This window comes from Curcuma longa, chromosome 9 (genome assembly GCF_044706935.1).
Source record: "Curcuma longa cultivar G26 ecotype Majalengka, Jawa Barat chromosome 9, ITB_CL_G26_1.1, whole genome shotgun sequence".
NCBI lineage: Eukaryota > Viridiplantae > Streptophyta > Magnoliopsida > Zingiberales > Zingiberaceae > Curcuma > Curcuma longa.
In genome coordinates, this window is record NC_133869.1 from 8,740,992 (window position 1) to 8,756,526 (window position 15,535).

A 15,535-nucleotide genomic window follows, 5' to 3' on the forward strand; every position below is an offset into this window, starting at 1 on the left:
TAAATGTTTGTAGTTGAACTTTCTCGACACTCCTATAATAAGGAGAGGATAGGTTAGAAGTTGGCAGAAAGAGTTAAAAGTCAAAAGAAGGACGAAAACAATAGTGGAGGAAAGCAGCAGAGATTCAAGCCAAGGACAAGAACTTTTGAGTTTAATATATATTTCAGTTGTAGTTGCTTTTCTTTCAGCTATAGTTTCCCTAAAGAAAGAGTTCATAAGACGAACACAAATCTTATAAGAAGCAGTGCACAGGGTACTATACTCAATGAGAGTATAGGAAGAGAAAGTCATGGGTTTTCAAGATAATTTTAAAATGTTGATTGCGGATCTAAGCGATCGAAATTTCAAGTGCTTGGATTGGTTTCAGATAATTGGATGTCAGTAAAACAGGGCCGATGAAGTAGTGAGGTGGTAAAGTCCCAGTAATCAGGACAACTCAGCTTCCAGATATCCAAAGTGGTTCCAAGTGCTTCGATCTGGATAAAGCATTACGGAGTCAAGGTTCATTCGGAACTTCCATGTCAATATAGAGGCGTTCAGAAAGGAATGCAGACGCTCGAAAAAGGATGTAGATGTCCAGAAGTGCTGAGTCAACAACATCGATGGTGGATCAACGGACAACGTGAAGGGACATGAAAAAGCTTCCAGATGCCCGAATAGCTAAATAAAAGAATCTTAAAAAAAATCCCTTAAAATATTATTCTATAATTAAACAATGACCATCTAAACTTCAATTAAAAAATGATAAATCCTAGTTAATCTCATTGACTATCTCTGGGGTGATCAGTATGACTCCACAGAAATTTCCCACCAGCCACTAGGGTAAATCGAGAAGTGTACGCAGCGGTCAACCCAGACGCCTGACATCCTTTGATTGAGCTCCTCATTTGGAGGAAAATTTCTGTAAATACGTCGTAACTGGGAATCGAACCAAAGATGCATGGATCACAACCTGAATATCCTACCGCGACACCTCGCAATAAAAAAAAATGATAAATCCCAGTCAATCTCATGGACTTAATCTCTGGAGGTGGCCGAGTCCGGTCCCACGAAAATTTTTCACCGACCATCAGGGTAAATCGGACGACACCTCGCAATCAAAAAAATGATAATCCCAGTAGCCACATCTCTGGGGTGGCCGACCCGGTCCCACGGAAGTTTTCCACCGACCACCAAGGTAAATCGGGAAGCGCAAACGGCGGCCAATCCAGATGCCCAGCATCCTTTGATTGCGTTCCTCATTTGGAGGAAAATTCCTACAAATACGCCGTAGCTGGGATCAAATCGCGGGTCCCGGAGTTACAATCCGGATGCCCACCGTTGCACTATTGCCCCGGGGACCCATCTCGCAATCAAGAACCTAGTTATCACGCCGCATGCTTCGATCGATTAAAATTTTTTTTACTGATCTCCGGAATTTATCGATTAAAAAAATTAAATACTTATTAAAATTAATAATAATAATAATAATAAATCTTCTGGGAATAATTCAAAATGTCAGAAGGCAGTAGAAGTAATTTAATTAAATACGGGGGGCGAGGCAACGGCTTAAGCTTTCAAGTCTGGGCCTGGGACTACGTAGCACGCGTCCCGATGTCAATGCCTTTGCCTTTATCCTCTCCCTCCCTCCAATTAAAACCCAGGAGGAAGATGAGGAGGAAAGCTAAAGCTGGATACCAGCACCAGCTGTGGCAGCAGCTGCTCTCCAAACCCCAAGCACAAAAAGCAGCCACCTTCTTCCTCTAGTCGCAGTCTCTAGCATTGTGAACAACAGGGAAATGAGGGAGGAGAGATCGCCTCATCGTTCAGCTCGCGCTCGCGCCGCTCTCTTTCTGTTTTTCCTCTCTTGTTTCTGTTGCTGTATCGTCGATTCAGGGACTTTGGATGGGGACCTGAGCGCGCTGCTGGAGTTCAAGCTCGCCTGCGACGCCGCCGGAAGCCTCGGGAGTTGGAACCGCTCCGACCCCTCGCCCTGCGCGTCGTGGCGGGGCGTCGCCTGCGCCGGTGGCCGTGTCACGCGCCTTGTGCTCGAGGGCCTGGGCTTCGCTTGCTACGGCGGGCTTCCGGCGGTAGCTCGGCTCGACCAGCTCCGCGTTCTCAGTCTCAAGTCGAACCGCCTCGCCGGCGCCATCCCTGATCTGTCCTCTCTGTCGGCTCTCAAGCTTGTGTTCCTTTCTCACAACCAGCTCTCCGGCCAGATCCCGCCGTCGGTTGGTTCGCTCGGTCGACTTTACCGTCTCGACCTCAGCTCCAACAACCTCACTGGCCCAGTGCCGGCGGCGCTCAACCGGCTTAGCCGACTGCTCACGCTACGGCTCGACGGGAACCTGCTTTCTGGTCCCATCTCCGGCCTCGTGCTTCCTAGCCTCCAAGACCTCAACGTATCCTCGAACATGCTTTCCGGCGCCATTCCGCCGTCGTTTGCAGCATTCCCCTCCTCGGCTTTCACAGGAAACCCTGCCCTCTGCGGCGGGCCTCTTCCTACCTGCCGTGACGTGGTGAGCGACCCTAGCCGCCCCTCAGCGGGAGCCGCGCCTCCTGTTCCTCCTGCGGCCGCCGTCGTGGCGTCATCCCCTTCTGCAAAGCCCGAGGTTTCATCACCTCACGGCGCCGCTGCAGGCGGCGAACGCGGCGGGATGAACAGAGTGGTAGTGGTGGCCATCGTCGTCGGCGACTTTGCGGTGCTCATCCTTGTCTCCGGCCTGCTGTTCTGCTACTTCTGGCGCAAGTTCGCCGGGAAGAACCCGTCCCGCCTACACGAAGGAGAAAAGATAGTCTACTCCTCCAGTCCCTACGCCGTTCAAGGAGCCGCCGTGGCGGGCGCCGCCGGGAGCGGATTCGAGAGGGGCAAGATGGTCTTCTTCGAAGGAACGAAGCGGTTCGAGCTGGAGGACCTCCTCCGAGCGTCGGCGGAGATGTTGGGGAAGGGTGGCTGTGGGACAGTGTACCGAGCAATGCTCGACGACGGTACTGTCGTCGCCGTCAAGCGCCTCCGCGAAGTCCCACTCGGCGGAAAGCGGGATTTTGAGAGCCATATGGAGGCCCTTGGTCGCCTGCGCCACCCCAACATCGTCCCCCTCAAAGCCTACTACTACGCCCGCGACGAGAAGCTGCTCGTCTACGACTACATGCCCAATGGCAGCCTCTTCTTTCTCCTCCACGGTCCGCCATTAATCGCACGTCGTCGTCTTCAAAATCCAGTTTTTTTCCTTCCACCAACAAATCTTTTGGATTCCTTTTCAACAGGAAACAGAGGCCCAGGGAGGACGGCGTTGGATTGGACGACAAGGATGCGCATCGCGGTTGCGTCGGCGCGGGGCTTAGCGTTCATCCACCAGGTAAGCCGCTCGCCGAAGCAGACGCACGGCAACATCAAGTCCACAAACATACTCCTTGATAAAGAGGGCAACGCGCGGCTCGCCGACTCCGGCCTAGCCCTCCTAGGCCCCGGCGGCACAGGCTCCGGGCGCGCCGGAGGCGGCTACCGTGCCCCGGAGGCGCCGTGCGACGGGCGACGACCATGGTCGTCGCAGCGGGCGGACGTGTACGCCTTCGGGGTGGTTCTGCTGGAACTGCTGACGGGAAAGCCAGTGCTGGACGGAGCGGCGACGGCCGACCTGCCGCGCTGGGTACAGTCGGTGGTGCGGGAGGAATGGACCGCGGAGGTGTTCGACCTGGAGCTGATGCGCTACAAAGGGATCGAGGAAGAGATGGTGGCGTTGCTCCAGATCGCCATGAGCTGCACGGCCATCGCACCTGACCAGCGGCCTAAGATTGCCAACGTGGTCAAGATGATCGAGGACATATGCAGCGGCGGCGGAAACGGCGGCGGAAACGGCGGCGGAGCCGCTGACCTCTCGCCCTCACACGACTCGTTCGACTCGGTCTCCGACTCGCCTTCGGGTTCCGACGCCGCATAGCATCGTAAGCCGTCGGATTGCTCGGGTACCTACCTGTCGTCGTCGTCGTCATGCATATGCATGCAGTGTGTTGAGTAAAGATGAGGAGGTTTAGGGTTAAGCAGCAGCAGAAGCGACATGACTGATCATATTTTATCTGTAATGAGACAACATTGGATGCCATTTTGATGCATTGCTTTCTGCATCTCTTCTCCTGTTCGGTGGGCGGTGGTCTCCATCCGCCATGGGAAAGCTGAAAAGAAAAAGGTAGAAGGAGACAGAGATGCATTGGGAAGCGGGCGAGGTTTGTCCGCATGCGACACCCAGCAGTGTGTATCAATGCAGAATTTCAGTTATAGGAAAAGTTAAAGCGTTTTTATCAAATGTGTTACAGTCGGAACAGAACTGATATTCTGCGCCATCCTATGCACAACACAGCCAACTCCTGTCGCTTTCAGCCGTCCTCGCCGTGTTATTTGATCACCGCCAGCTCATCGGATCGGACCTGATCGATGCGCCATTTGCCGCACGCATCGGCTGACATCAGATTCCGATCGAATTGTGGCCGGAATCTTAACGCAATTGGGTTGGAATGCGACCGGCAGTGGCACGCACCGTTTCCGACCAAATCACGGTCGGATTCCGGCCAAATCAAGGCCAGAGACCGATCGGGAAGGATCGGTGTGCGATGGTGGTCCTTTCTCGGCCGATCTCCCATCACGATTTGGCCAGAATCCGATTGTGATTTGATTGGAATCCAATCGCGATTTGGTTGAAAACGGCACGTGCCATTGCCGACCGCGTTCTGGTCAAATTGCACCGGATTCCAACCACAATCTGATCGAAAATCTGCCGCCGACTGACGAGTGGCGCGTCGATCGGGCCCGATCCGACGGTCGACAGTGGCCGGGCGGCGAGGCGAGGGCGGCCGGAAGTGGCAGGGGTCGGGGAGGCAGAACACTGTGCATTCCCACATTTAGACGGTCAGATCTGGCTCGTGATCGCGTGATGAACAGGGAATCGCGAGTCGCGCACGGCACACACGAGGGAGTCACGGAATATCAAAATCGACAGTAAGAAAGTACTTAAGAAAATAAATAAGAGAATTATAATTTAAAAAATTAAAATAAGTGAATTTTGAACATCCGAATTATAATAAAAAAGATATATTTTATTTCTAAATTTAGAAAATGATATGTTTGCTTTTGTGAATTTTTTTAAATGATCCTTCATGTTACTTACTTTCCCTAGATTGAATGCTTTGATTGACTTTATGTTCTATTATTTTATCCTCTATCAATTGATCACTATTTTATGAATGACTACCATCTTTAATTTGACTTGCTTTGATGTGCATGGGTGCTAAATTTACTTAACGTGCGGAACATTCAAGGATTAATTAGCTATTAAGATCTAGATATATTGTAAATAAAAATAATAATTTTTAATTTGCTAATGGTTGACTTACTTAATTAGCTTCCACTATATGTCAATAGATCTTTTGTATATTCTATGTCATTTAACTATTGCAACTTTAGTGTTTTAAAATGAGTTGCACAAATCTCTAAAAATATTTTTAAGTGCAAGTTTGAGTCTTCTGAGGGTGCTCATCTATATTGGTTCTGTTGGACCATATGTATCAATGCGAGCTTCAACTTTGGCATCTATTGTAGATCGTGTGATGCTCGACCTCAATCCTCTAGCGCTCGGAGCGATGTAGTCCTTCAACGGCTTATTATCGATCATGGTTGAAATTGCTTGTGCTTGTTCCATCTCTAGTTGCCTTTGTAGGACTCGTCTTTTATAGAAAATCCTATCAATCTTAGAATCAAAAGGAAAAAAATTCTCCTGATTTGTTTGACATGAGCATACAATGAAAGTTATCCTCCTGAAAAAGAAAATATCAGAAAAGACAGAAAAGGAGAAAAGGAGAAACAAAAAAAATAACAATTAAGAAAAGAATAAAAAGTAAGAGAAGAAAGAAATCAACTTAATCAAATTATGATTGAACCAATATTAATCTTGACATGATCCCGATAACGACATTAAAAATTTGATGTACAAAAATCTCAAGTGTTGTAATCAAGTAATCAAAAAATCGATCCCAAATGGACTGTAAAATTGAGTACTAGTTAGAATGACAAAACAAGTTATCCAAACAATCAAAAATTATGAGAGTTGAAAAAGAAAGAAAATGAATCAAAAAAATACGAGGAGTCTTAGAGAGAAAATCGATGTTGAAAAGTGACTCTAGAATTTTGATTTGGTCCCGATGAGTATTGAAATCCTAAATACTACTTACTTTCTTACATTAATGTTTATAAGCATGTAGATGATCTATTCTAAGATACTAATATAGACTTTTGGAATTATACCGACATGTCTACCTAAACATGATGCCTACTTTCAAGACGATTTTACTAGAGCGACTACTTTCTCGAGACTCTTGTCATGATATCTCACGGTCCTATAGGTGTCATCCCCTACTTCATGATGTTAAATCAAGATTGACCTATTAAGCTCTGTAATAGCCGATAATGCTCTCGTGAAGTTTTGGATTACTTTCGTGAACAACTCCTCACGTCTCGATTTTTATGGGTCAGAAATTTGGCCTCACTTTTCGATCCTTCCCCACATCCCATGAGATATGAAGATACAAAGTTAGTGTCAAAATCATGTATACGCAATAAAGCCAGATCATAGATAAATACATCATATAACAATAAAGATAAATAAGTATAAAAGATGAATACTAACAATATATCAGGCTACTCCCTTATCCTAAAATCTAGAATATTACCCTATGGAGATGGAGTTACAATCGCAAGACATAAAAGAAGACATCCTACAACTCGAATCAAAGAGAAAAAGAGAAGAGAAAGCTTAGTTGTGTTGTCGGTGCTTCGAAAGAATCTCCAAGCTCTAAGGAGGACGGAAAGGTTGACGACTCATTAGAACGGCTCTCTTAAGATTTTCTATCATGGAGAAACACTTCCCCTCTCAATCATGAGGCTTCTAAGACTTTTTATAGCCCTCAATTATCATAGTTTGTATTAATGAGATTAGGAAAGAAGAGAAGGTTGCAAGATGTTATTTCACATGGCTCTAATTTCACTTTATCAATTTTTTTTAGGACAAAAGGTAGAGAATAGAAGCTTTGAGTGAACTAAACTAGAGTACTTTATATTATAGAGGTTAGAGAGAAGAGATAATGACCACACTAGAAGTAAGATTCTACTTCTCTACTTTGTGACTCTTGAATAATAAATAATTTTAATAAAAATTGACTAAATGGAGGACAAAAGGAAAAAAAATGTTACTTCATAATGAATTTACTCGACCTAAACTCAATTACAAAAATTACAGTAATCAACCCTACAACCATGGTTAATGACCACCAATTTCTGACATCATTTCTCAGGAAAAATACAGTGTTAAGTGTTATATAGTGCATACAATTGATAACTATGTAACATACTGCTGGATTAGAAGTTGAGTTTAAAACACTTGTAAAGAGGCATAGACAGAGATACTCATGTAGAATAGCAGTGAGGTTTACAATCTAGTTGAGCATGGCAGTTTATGGTCTTGATAAGGGTGAAAACATAATATTAAAGAAGAGAAGGAAGAACAATGTTAACATTGTTTATCTTGTATTGCTTGTGCAATTTTGAAGCAGTAGCTTATTGTATTTATGGGACCAAGGAGAAATTTATTGTTATTAAAGATAAGACTTCTATTTTAAATTGATTTTAATAAAAAATTATTCATCAGGTAAACATACTAATGTGTACAAAACAATTAAGTCCTCTCTAATAATATGCTTGTTTCTCTTGTTTAAAACCCATCAAACTTGACTTTACCATGCATGGTTTTGTTTATTTTTCTTTGTTATAATTTTACTGACTCCAGCTCTTCCCAGTCTATCATATGCCCTAAAAATGAGATTATTATCACCTTTTTTGGTAGTGTTCTTAGATATTAAGAAAAGATATCCAGTGAAACATGAAACTATTCTGTAATTAGAACCATAATTCTTTGTCACTAAGATATTCTTGGTCACACATAATAATAAAAGCATTATCATTCATGTATATTTACTGATGAAAATTACCATGATTGTTAACAAAATTAAGTACAAAATCCAAACTGAGAAAAGATGATGATAAATTTAGTTACCAAAACCTTAAAGTTTCAGTGACAATTTGTAATATGTTCCAAAAGACAAATGAACTATAACTGATTGTCTCAAATACAATAATTTGAATCGAGACTAAACCAATAGACTTGAATAAGTTGTGATCAGTTAATATTAACTAAAATGGCGCAATAGCATAATCTTGACTAATTTTTTTAGTAATACTTGAAAATTGTACTCTAAATTTCCAACTGAAAGCTGTCATCGCCATTTCATACTTTTTAGCATGTGGATTAACAGATAACCAAAGGGAATGGCACCTTATTTCCTGAAGCATGAAAGATTATTAAACGCACATGAAATTCTCACAAGCCAAACATGGATAATTATGCGCAACTCAAAGATGAAACTCTTGGAAGCGTGATAACATTCTTAGAAAATAGCTACCTGCAGTGATACAGCACCCATGACAAGAAGATAAATAATCAAGAAGGTTTACAGTTCGTCTCTGCAAAATTTACATAGCAGCTAATAAATTTAAATTTTCAAACATTGATGTGTTAGGGGAAAGTGAAGAATCAATGATACAAAACATTAATGGAGATCAAAACCAATACAATCATAAACAGATCAGTGGTAGAACAAGTAAATAAGCCATTAAAACAAAGCAATTTTATTGTTCAAGAGAAATAAACAGGGCAAAAGAAAAATAAAATGTTAGTAGTCTTACACAGGCTAGGTTGGCTGCTATTTATTAATTGAGATAAAAAGCAACTGATAGGACCAAGAACTAGCATCAATCAAATGAAAACATGAAGATAGACACATATTTCTCCCACAGATTCCGTGGATGCTATCTGTCAAACACAGTGGTTAGTGATATAGTATTGTAATAAACATCAACCATGGCGACATCTTTCTGCCAAGTGTTTGAAGGTATTTGGTCATTTTGTTTATATTTTAGCACTCATTTAAGCACCCATGAGCCCGTTACTAGTCCTGTGTACTTAGCAATATGCCAGCAAAGGAGCAACTCGAGAAGGCTCTTATTAGTAGAAGTTTTCTAAACTAAATTGAGCAAATAGTCTATGATTTCTATAATTGGGCATATTAAAAATCTAGTCAAGTCCGTAGGAAGAAGTTCATGTCAACAAATTCATAAATATGAAACTCACAGAAACTAATGGTAAATAACTGAAATAATTGAAAAGCACTATCACATTATCTTTGTAGTCAGATAAGAATAAAACCCACCATCAGACATTGTCCCAATGAAGAAAACCACCTTGGCCTATTGAATTGTTGAACTTGTACACAGAACCAGAAGCTACAAGGAAAAAAAAAAAAAAACAATCTTGTTAGAAGATCCATCTTTATCCAACTAAAGAAAATTAAGGTCTTTAAAGTAAAGACTAAGAAGAGGAACCAAGGGCCCCACTAACGAGGGAAATCCTAGAAATGCTTTAAGAAAATTTAAATGCATGTGTACCTTCATAACCTTGAATAACTGGATCTTCAGCAAGAAGGAGTGGTGTGTCAAGATCAATGAAACTGTAACATAGTAGGATTATGACCTTGAGAACATATAATAGAAGTGATGGCCAAATGATGGCTCTTTTTAATAAGTTAAAATAGGATAGTTGAATGAAAGTTTAGGCATGCCTGAAGCAACCAAGGCCAGCAGCGAGATGGCCAGCAAAACCCATGGCCAATCTTGTTTCAACCATTCCACCAATCATAAGAGCAATGCCTGCTTCTCTAGCAATATTGATTATCTCAAGTGCACCAATAACACCAAGCTTAGCAAGTTTGACATTGATTACATGTGCTAGATTTCCCTGTATAATTTTATTAGCATCATTGACACTCCTGCAACTTTCATCAGCAGCAACAGATACACCATATTTGTCCTTTGCAACATGGCTAACAAGACGGAGACCTTCCCAATCATCTCTATGAACAGGCTGCTCAAATAGAATGGGAATGACACCCATAGCTGAAAGAAAATAAAGATAGATCAACACAAGAGAAAAATAAAGATCAGAGCAAAGCATATTTTCTAGGCTCTAAATTTGACATTTTCGATTGCCATGTGACAAGTTAACAGGACATTATATATATATATAAAATCACCCAACAAATTCATAGATATGCACCATATTCTGCAGTAGAGACTTACCATGAAGCTTATCTAGAACTTCAATTGCTTGAGGAGCTTTATATCCTTCATTTGCATCCAAAATAAATGAACATTCAGGATGAACTGATCTTATTGCTGTTAGAACTTCAATGTCCGAATTCAAATCTTTCCCTACTTTTAGTTTCAATGTGCTGAACCCTTGCCTACAATACTTTGCAGCCAACTCAGCAGCTTCACTTGGAGATACGATTGGAATCTGAATATATATTAAAAAAAAATTTAGATATTTTAAAGAGAGTGACAGTGTAGTGACAACAATTTGCATTAGCAAGAGGGTTTAACTGTTATGTCTGTTGTAATAGAATTTGATGCTCCACCAAACAATCTCCAAAGAGGAATTCTGATACTGTTAGCAGCAGCATCAATCAATGCCATCTCAACTCCAGCTCTTACCTAAAATTCAGATGGAAAATTACAATAATTACTGTTTTAAAAAAACAATCAGATATGAAGTTTCAAAAGTAAAAGGCCAAACCCACAAGACACATCTACCAGGGTACATAGCACAATAAATATGGATGAAGAAAGAAAACCAAAATTCAGAAGGTGGTAAACAAAAGTTCATCATGCAACCCGTATGAATTGATAATTTACGAACTCCGTAAATAAACAATTAGCTGAAAGATGTGAAGTACCGTAGTCCACACCATTAGAAAACATGGCATAACAAGAGATATAATAAACTGCAGTATTCAAAATCTAATTAAGAAAGAATTAATGCATAGAAACTATAGCTCTTCGAAATATCAAAGAACAAAATGTCAAAAATGTTATCTAATTGAAGTGCTAGCAAATCCAATCTGTTTAAAGAAAATATTATCTTTCTAAGATGTAAAGAATTCAACAACCTTCTCCCAATATAAGAAAACCAACACAAGTTTCATAAGTGCACTTCAAAAGAAAGGATGGACGAAACTTAATTTGATCATAGGAGCCTCAAAGAATAGGAACAACAATGGAGAACTGAGGTTTTTCATTTCCACAACAATAAATAAAACATATATACCAATTCAGGACCCTTTTTATAAGCTTTAAAAGATATAAACAAAAGATTGAAATGATATAATGAACTAGTTCAACGAAACTCATTGGAGAGAGGAAAAAACATTCACATAGAAAATGATCATACAATGAACTTAAACCTTTTTGTGTGAAACTTAACTAGGAAAAATATACCAAATGAGTAAGTTCATTATAACAATCTAATTCCATAAGTGTTCATTCCAATTAAAAGAATCATTTAAAAAATAACCATTTCATTGAAAGGTTACAACCCTTTTCTATTAGAAAATATTTTATAAATAATTCCTTGTTGTTTGCTTGAGGGTTCAGTTTGACTATTTGTGCTATGCCATGTCATGCCCATCGCAACCCAATTTGTGCTGGAGCCAAAGTCTTGCCAACCATGCACATGTGTGTGGTTACCTTGATCTACTAAAGGAAAAAAACTTGGTTGTCGTCTAGCAAGTACTCCAATAGAAAAAAAAATTAGAAGCAACAAAATACAAAAGATAATGCTCCAACTAATAAAGAGAGGTATCAACGTCTTGTTGGAAAACTAATCAATCTATCACTTACCAGGTCTGATATTGCCTATAGTTTTAGCATAGTTAGTCAATTTATGTATGCCCCCACTGTGAGACATCAAATTGCAGTGGACCAAATTCTTCGGAATTTGCAAGGGACTCCAAGGAAAAGTATACTGCTCAAGAAAAATGATAATAGAACAGTTGAAGGATTTGCCGATGTTGATTGGGCCGATTCACTTGAAGATAGCAAGTCTACTACTGGATATTGCACTAAAGTTTGGGGAAATGTTGTTATATGGCGGAGCAAGAAACAAACAATTGTTTCAAGGAGTAGTGCAAAGGTAGAATATCAAACCATCGCACAAGGGATGTGTGAATTAATTTGGATTGAACGACTACTGTTTGACCTACATGTTCAATTTAAAGACAAAATGAAGTTGTATAGTGACAGTAAGCCAGCTATAGCAGTGGTTCGCAATCCTATTCAACATGTATCGACAGAAACTTTATAAAATCTAAGGTTGAACATGGGAAGATTCATCTTTACAATATGTCTTCAGAATTACAAGATGTTAACCTTCTTACTAAATCGTTGTAGAAGAAAATGTATCCAAGTTGGGAATGATTGATATTCATTCACCAACTTGAGGGCGAGTGTTGGAAAGAGATGATAAGGATCACTGAAATTAAGGAATAAAAATCATAATCCTTCAAATTAGTTAAGATGTAAATTAGTCCTAATTCTTTGGCTTAATTATAGGGATTTTTCCTAAGTTAGACACAGGATAAAGACCACAGAGTTGTATATATATTTGTATCATTTTTCAATGAAAGATACACAGATTTCTTCATAATATTTTTGATTTCATTAATTTCATGTAGGAACTCCAGAAACATACATGAACCTTAGAGAGTTCATTGGCTCTATGTGGCCAAATTGGCACGCTCAATGACTTAGAGTTCAAAAAAGATCAAACAAGGATGGTACAGGACATCTGAGGGATCATAGCGAGGAGCACTGAAGTGGTGTTGGAGCAGCTCTAGAGTGTTAACTAGGCCAACCAAGTTGGCAGCTCAATGGCTCGAGCTCTGTTGAGATCAAAGAAGGTTATATAAGGCAGACCAAGGGAACACAGGATGAGGAGCACCAAGACAGTGAAGACGACAATTGAGAGAAGAATATTTCTAAGGCAAAGATATGAAGAATGGAATGGAAAGGAGTCGTGGACTTGGATGCATCCGAAGGACATGGGGGCTAAAGGAAGATGACCTCGTGGCGAAGTCAAACTGCAACAATAAGACTCTAATGAGATGAGTTTTGAGTGACCTGTATGCATGGGGACGAGGGTAAAACTCAATATAAGTAGACTTTGCCTTAGATGTTCATAATCAAGGTTACCAATTGACTATTATTGGAGACCAATCGACTGGTCACTAAAAGCCCAATATCAAAGAGAGAGTTTAGGGTTTGACTAATATTGGAGAGAAAAACCCAATATCCCAAATAGTTTTGAGGTTTAGGGTTTAATAGTCAATCGAAATTTAACTGACTAGGGGATCGACTAAGGCAATCGACTTGGTCCATGGAGCCAGCGAACATAATGGTTCTATTCGTGGTTGAGTTGATTAAATAGAAAATTGATGGCATCAATCAACTAATGGCTTATTTGAAAGTAAAAAAGAGTCATTGTTGCGCAATAAAGGCCGGATCGTGAGACAATTGATGAAGGAGCAATCGACTGTTGGGGAACATATAATCTTGCAATAGGATTTTGAAAATTACAAAAGGAGGGCTTTGGGGTGGCTTTAATGTTGGTGAAATAGAGTTAGTTAAACCCTATTAGAAGCCTTGTAATCCCTGTGCTCTTCTCTTTTGTAATCCTTGTATTTCGTAATCCTTGTATTTCTTGAGCATTATAAGAGGTTTCTCCACCTCCAATAGTTGATTGAGAAGGAGAAAGTATAGTGGCTTTCTAGTAGTGATCGACTAATGGATCATAGACCATGGAGTAGGAGTTTGAGGGCTGTCAAACCACATTAAATAAACATGTTTATGATTATAGTAAATGTGATTGTTTATGCTATGTTTTTTACTGCATATGTTTTGCTTGTGACCTTGCTAGGAATAGCAAGAGTAGTCTAGAATCGCACTTGAAGATGTTCAATTGCTATTCATCCCCTTTAGCTCGGCCATCCGATCCCCAACAAATTGTACATATGGACAAACTATCCAAGTTATGCTAACCATCTACTATCTTAACAAACCTATCTCATTTGCCAATTTTTGTCTTTGAGTCACAAATAATTCTAGAAACAAGAACTACCCTCTTCTTAGGTGCTATAAGGACTTTTGATCTTTTATGACTCGTGATGCCATTATTGAAATATTGTTTGAAGTAAGACACTCTCCTTGCCTTCCAAGAAGCTAGGAATACAGAAAGGCAAAGAAAAATACCAAAGAAAAAGATCAAATAAAGACGCACAAGTTTTGTATCATCTAGGAAGATCGCCCACAAGTATATATGGCTGCACAGAGAGAGCCATCATGTCAACGCTGAACTCATACTACATTACCGCACGACCCCATGCGGCTTGGGAGAGCTTCATCCTCCTATGCTTCAGACCGTGAAGCGGTGATCAGACTAATTTTCCAACAATTTTAAATTAGGCGCTAGACAAGTAAAAAATAGGAATAGAAACGCTGAGAAAAACTGGTTCCTTAGAACATGTGATCCAACAAATAAAGAACGAATTCGTGGGAATGTGTCGATCCTGGGAACAGCTAAACGCGCTTTTGTACAGAGATTGTATAATTGGTGAAACAAGATGACGGTAAGTGGATCTGCATCATACTCTATCCAGATGATGTCAACTCCAATTTAGACTTCTCGCCTAAATGCGATTTTGACTAAGAAGCACAATATATTCATGTCTCAACGAATAAAAGAGAATTCGATCGTCAATTCCGACCAAAAATTAGCTTTGAACAGAACAGCCAGCGAAACAGATCGATCAAACAGCTAAAGAAGTTACTTTCCACACTCACCGAAGCGAAGTCGTGACCCGGAAGCAAGCAGCCGACCTCGGAGAGCACATCTCCGAGCGTCATTGGCAGGCTGTGAACGAGGGCGGAGCAAGTCGTGGCGGCAGCTGCTAGCGCATCGGACTGGTCCTTGGATGTGACCGAGGGTAGCACGGGGATCTCTCCCCATCCGACACTGCCATTGCGGAGCTCCACTCGGACGGCAACATTCGTAACGCGCTCGAGTCGGTAGGAGGCGATAGTGAAGGGGCGAGCGAGGGGGACGTCAAGGGCCCGACCCTCGGCGCTAGCGACATTGACAGTGAGGGTCTCCTTGAGGCTGTCAAAGCCGAACGACATGGGAGCGGCCGGCTGCTGCTTGGTCGGGGAAGGGCGGGTGGAGGTGGAGGTGTCGGCGCAGCAGAAGAAGAGGAGGTCCCGACGAGCTGGATGCCGACAGGGGAGGGACCTCCGGCTGCGCCAGAGCGGGCGAGTGGGGGGAAGAAGGTCGCAAGAGAGGGAGATCGGGGCGGAGGAGCGGAGAGCGGCAGAGCGGAGTGGATCCATGGCAACCACCCTTTCAGATCCCAAACTGTTGCTATTTCTTTCTTCAAAACGAAGGCATTACACTTGCAGAGAGAATTCTAAAAATAATATTACAATAATAAATTTAATATTTTTTAACACGTAAAATAATACACTTTTATTTTTGAAAAGAAAAAAAAACTTCCATATTCAAAGGGATAA

The 15,535-nt window shown here is 41.4% G+C and overlaps 2 protein-coding genes across 2 annotated transcripts; one reads left to right on the forward strand and one right to left on the reverse strand.

Annotated features, from left to right (window-relative positions):
- The first annotated feature begins 1,778 nt into the window (after positions 1 to 1,778).
- Positions 1,779 to 4,165, forward strand: LOC141834616 (putative leucine-rich repeat receptor-like protein kinase At1g68400). Its single transcript, XM_074721934.1, has 2 exons — positions 1,779 to 3,162; positions 3,247 to 4,165. The coding sequence occupies exons 1-2, from the start codon at positions 1,779 to 1,781 to the stop codon at positions 3,918 to 3,920; spliced, it is 2,058 nt and encodes a 685-aa protein (XP_074578035.1). The 3' UTR covers positions 3,921 to 4,165.
- Positions 4,166 to 9,293: 5,128 nt separating this feature from the next.
- LOC141834503 (L-Ala-D/L-amino acid epimerase) lies at positions 9,294 to 15,355 on the reverse strand. The gene is made up of 6 exons (XM_074721823.1): positions 14,813 to 15,355; positions 10,520 to 10,630; positions 10,217 to 10,433; positions 9,700 to 10,033; positions 9,527 to 9,588; positions 9,294 to 9,364 (listed from the first exon to the last, which is right to left on the reverse strand). The coding sequence occupies exons 1-6, from the start codon at positions 15,353 to 15,355 to the stop codon at positions 9,294 to 9,296; spliced, it is 1,338 nt and encodes a 445-aa protein (XP_074577924.1).
- Positions 15,356 to 15,535: the final 180 nt, after the last annotated feature.